The following is a 3,839-nucleotide window of genomic DNA, read 5'->3' as shown; positions in this document are numbered from 1 at the left end:
TTCTCAATAGGTCTGGGACAAAAGTGAAAATGGGGATTGGCACTGCACTGCCAGCTGGAAGGTTTGTATTTAAAAAAATTACACAGACATAACCATAATTTCTCCTTTGTTTTTGAAGAAACATGCTTCATTTCTGCTGACTTATATAGTAGAAATAATTTCGGTTTTTGTAGATTCCGTATGTCTCGCATAAAATACTTTTTCTCTGCTTTTATAAAACATCTCTAATGCCTCTCATTTAAAGCAGAGGCTAACATGCAGTCTTCTGTAGTTTGTTATGTTGTCAGACTTTGGTATCAGTAAACATAACAGTAATTGGTGTTTAGGGAGTTGTAAAACAGTACCTTTGTGTTTAATTAAATATTTTCCTTTTTGCATATAGTAAGACTTAGAAAAGGGGAAAAATAAAAAGGAAGAGGTCATGCTATTAAATGTTACAACATCTGACCTCTGTTGTTTTTTTTTCTCCAAAACCTTTCTGAGAACTCATATAGAGACACTGCTTCACCTGGATAATTTGTGCATTCAGCTTCTGAATTGTCCTTAAATTTGTATTTATTTGGACCATGGTGCATTCATTCCTGTAAATAGAAATGCAAATAAAGCTTTTGAATTTACCTTCTCTTAAGAAAAGAAGATTGAATAGGTATGAAAGAGGAGCTTCATATTAAGAAGAAGATAAGCAATGCTCTGCATATGCTTTTGAAAAGTATAGGCAATCTAGAAGTAAGCATGGTAATGGCTGAAAATTGTCTGAAAACAATGCACAACTTTTTGCATGAAGGCAGAATCTTAGTTTGGAACCTAAAGTGGTAATAAATAATGCTTTGAAAAACGCTTGTAATAATTGCTTTCTAAACACTTATTATAGCAACAAAACCTTACAGTGCTGGTTGAAATAAATCCAACGACTGCTGTGTAACTTGGTATAAAAGAACAGAGCTTTCAAAGGAACAGTTTTAGTACTTCCTAGAATTCCCTTCGGCAGAAGGTGATAAAAATACGGTCTGTTGGACTAATGCAGTAAGTATGCTTCTCTACAGTGTTTTGATGTTCTCTTGCAGACCCATAGTGGATCTGTGTGGCGTGTGACATGGGCACATCCTGAATTTGGGCAGGTCCTGGTTTCCTGCTCTTTCGACAGAACAGCAGCTGTATGGGAAGAAATAGTGGGAGAGTCAAATGATAAACTCCGAGGCCAGAGTCACTGGGTGAGACCTGAGTTTTTTTCTGTTAGTATAAAGCGTTCCCGATTTAGCCTATGTTTTGTTCATTTGTGGCAATATTCCAACATAAAGTAAGTATTTTTAAAACATTTGGGCAAAACAGCTAAATGGCAACATTCAGGCCAATTAATGTCACTGTTATTGGTGTTTCATAATAAGGTGTTCCCTGGCAAACAACTTGCAAACATGAATTTCCATCTACAGTAGAATTTAAGTTCTTTGACAAGAGCTCATTCAAAACTGTCTCATGCTGGTCTTCTTTTTTCTTTCAAACAATAGACTGAGGGTTTTTTGGGAAATAAAAAATTTTGCTCAGAAGTAGACTTTCAGGATAGCATTTCATCATGGGAATTTTAGATCTAAACAGACTTATTTTCCAGCTATGCTTTATGTGTAATACTATTCCTGCCTCTAGTGTTTTAAGTTGTTAAAATATCTGCAGTTTTCTTCTTTCTACTAAAGTTTTCTAATGTTTAAACACATATTGTGAGGAGTTGGGTTGTCAAGACTGCTGTTGGCACCCGGTAGGATATGAAAGTTCACTTCTGTATGCAGTTGTGATCTGTGGTTTTCAGCTCAAACCAGGCTCAGAAGGCTGTCTTGGCAGGAGAGGAGACAACTTGAAAAAGAAATGTTTACAATTTTTTCCTCTTTAGCTAATCTTCCTATCCAATGCCTGCTGCATTCACCCGTTACTTTATCAGAAGCATTTATTGCGGTGCTTCGTTGAGAAAAATCCATGATAAACTTGAACAGTGCTGAATTTAGAATGTGGCGTTCTTAGTCAGGGCAGTTAATGTTGTCATCAGCATGAATGAAGAGGATAGTTTGCAACTGCCTCTGGCCAGTACTTTTGTATTTTGTGCTTATGTTGCATGGTGGTGTTTTTTTTTCTTTTCTTGAAGAGCATAATCTAAACAACTCTTTTTGGCATCAGAAGTTTGATATTACAGTGACGTATGTCTTGATACTTAAATTTGCAACATTGTAATGATGATCTGTCATTTCTCCAATTCGTTGGTGTACAAAGGTAATTTTTTTTTTTGAAGTTCTTGATGGAAGATGTTAGTCATCCTATGAAATGATGTTTGCAGAGTTTGTTTAGCCTTCCTTAGGGAATAAACTTTTGATGGAAATTTCTAGTATTTCTCTGAAGAATCTCTGCTTTTCTTTGCAGGTCAAGAGGACCACTCTAGTGGACAGTCGGACATCTGTTACAGATGTGAAGTTTGCTCCCAAGCATATGGGTCTTATGTTAGCAACCTGTTCAGCAGATGGAGTTGTAAGGATTTATGAAGCTCCAGATGTGATGAATCTCAGTCAGTGGTCACTGCAGCATGAAATTTCGTGTAAGCTAAGCTGCAGTTGTATTTCTTGGAATCCTTCAAGGTATGTTATTAAAACTATAGGTTTTGCTTTACAACTGCTTAAGCAGAGGAGTGAGTTCTGAATTTTTGTGGAATAAATACTGTGGAGAAGATTGAGTGTACATTTGGGTACATCTGAAACTTTCTGCTGCAATTTCTTTTAGTAAAACAAGTTTGGCAGAGCCAGAGAAGTGTTACAAAAAGTCCTCCTGTGCTCTGTGAGGAAATATTCCCAGCTTAATTATTTTTAGCAAGTAGCAAGCTAAAGAGCTACAGAGTGCTTTTTATTTATCCCATAAAACTTAAATGGGATTTTGATAAAAGAAAGTGTTTGTAAAGGAACAATTCCTGTCTTCTTTCCTTTGGAATGGTGTTGCAATAGATAATAATTTTGAAAACTCCCAAGAAGCACATGAACCCTTGCCAGTGCAGTAGAGTAAAAGGATCCACAAGAGTCTTGCTAGCACACATATGAAGCCCAAGAGTTGTTCTTTTAGTTCTTGTCCTCAGGGGCTCCATGATGTACTTAACCTTGAACTGGATGGAATCAGAGGGGAGTCCAGTTGGGTATTCCCCATCCAAAAGAACACTTGCATGCAGAGGTTCTCCTTTGCTTCCTGTCTCATATCCTCCCCCAGCAAGGGGAGGGAAAAACCTTTCAAGGCTGAACTACTTTGGATTCTGTTTGTCCAAAAGCACTTAATTGCTTCCCCTGTAGACATAGTGTTGTGTCCTGCTGATCCACTTATTTTTCTATTCGTTAGTAGCAGTCTGTGCTGGAGGTTCAGAGTACATACAGGCTTTCCCTTTAATGCATGGAATAGGGTTAAAAGTTGATTTAAAAACCATAATTCATATACATTTGGCCTGTGTAAGCTGTGTTCCAAAACCTGAACAAAATGACACTAAATCAGTCATCAAAAGCACTGCAAAGAGTGCAGACTCTGCCATGAAACTTGTGTCAAATATGAGACTGCACCATGCATATATAGAATCAACCCTACTCTCTGGGAACATTATCTCGAATTGCCAGGTAATGTTTCCTAATGATTTCACTGTAGTGAATGTATAAAGTGGGATTTCAACACATCAGAGCGGAGATACTGGTAACTCTGAATAGCACTTAACTTGTTTCCTTGTGATGTTTTCCCTTGTCGTATTTTTTTGCTATTCTTTTGGGGTTTTTCTATAGATAATATGTTTTAAATTTAAAAACTGCTTGGTGAACTTTCTGTGGAATCATTTG

General features: G+C 37.0%; 1 protein-coding gene across 2 annotated transcripts in view; it reads left to right on the top strand.

Moving 5' to 3' along the window:
• SEH1L (SEH1 like nucleoporin) overlaps positions 1-3,839 on the top strand; it is a 14,268-nt gene that overhangs the window by 3,083 nt on the left and 7,346 nt on the right. For both annotated transcript variants that reach the window (XM_027885350.1, XM_027885351.1), the window contains exons 3-4: positions 1,065-1,211; positions 2,404-2,615. In XM_027885350.1, the coding sequence (XP_027741151.1) occupies positions 1,065-1,211; positions 2,404-2,615 (359 nt within the window). The remainder of the gene's footprint in view (positions 1-1,064; positions 1,212-2,403; positions 2,616-3,839) is intronic.

Source organism: Empidonax traillii, unplaced genomic scaffold (genome assembly GCF_003031625.1).
Source record: "Empidonax traillii isolate 1590-97213 ecotype Southwest subspecies unplaced genomic scaffold, ASM303162v1 scaffold165:size1224784, whole genome shotgun sequence".
Lineage (NCBI taxonomy): Eukaryota > Metazoa > Chordata > Aves > Passeriformes > Tyrannidae > Empidonax > Empidonax traillii.
Note: the sequence above shows the minus strand (reverse complement) of the source record. Positions and strands in the feature narration are given on the sequence as shown.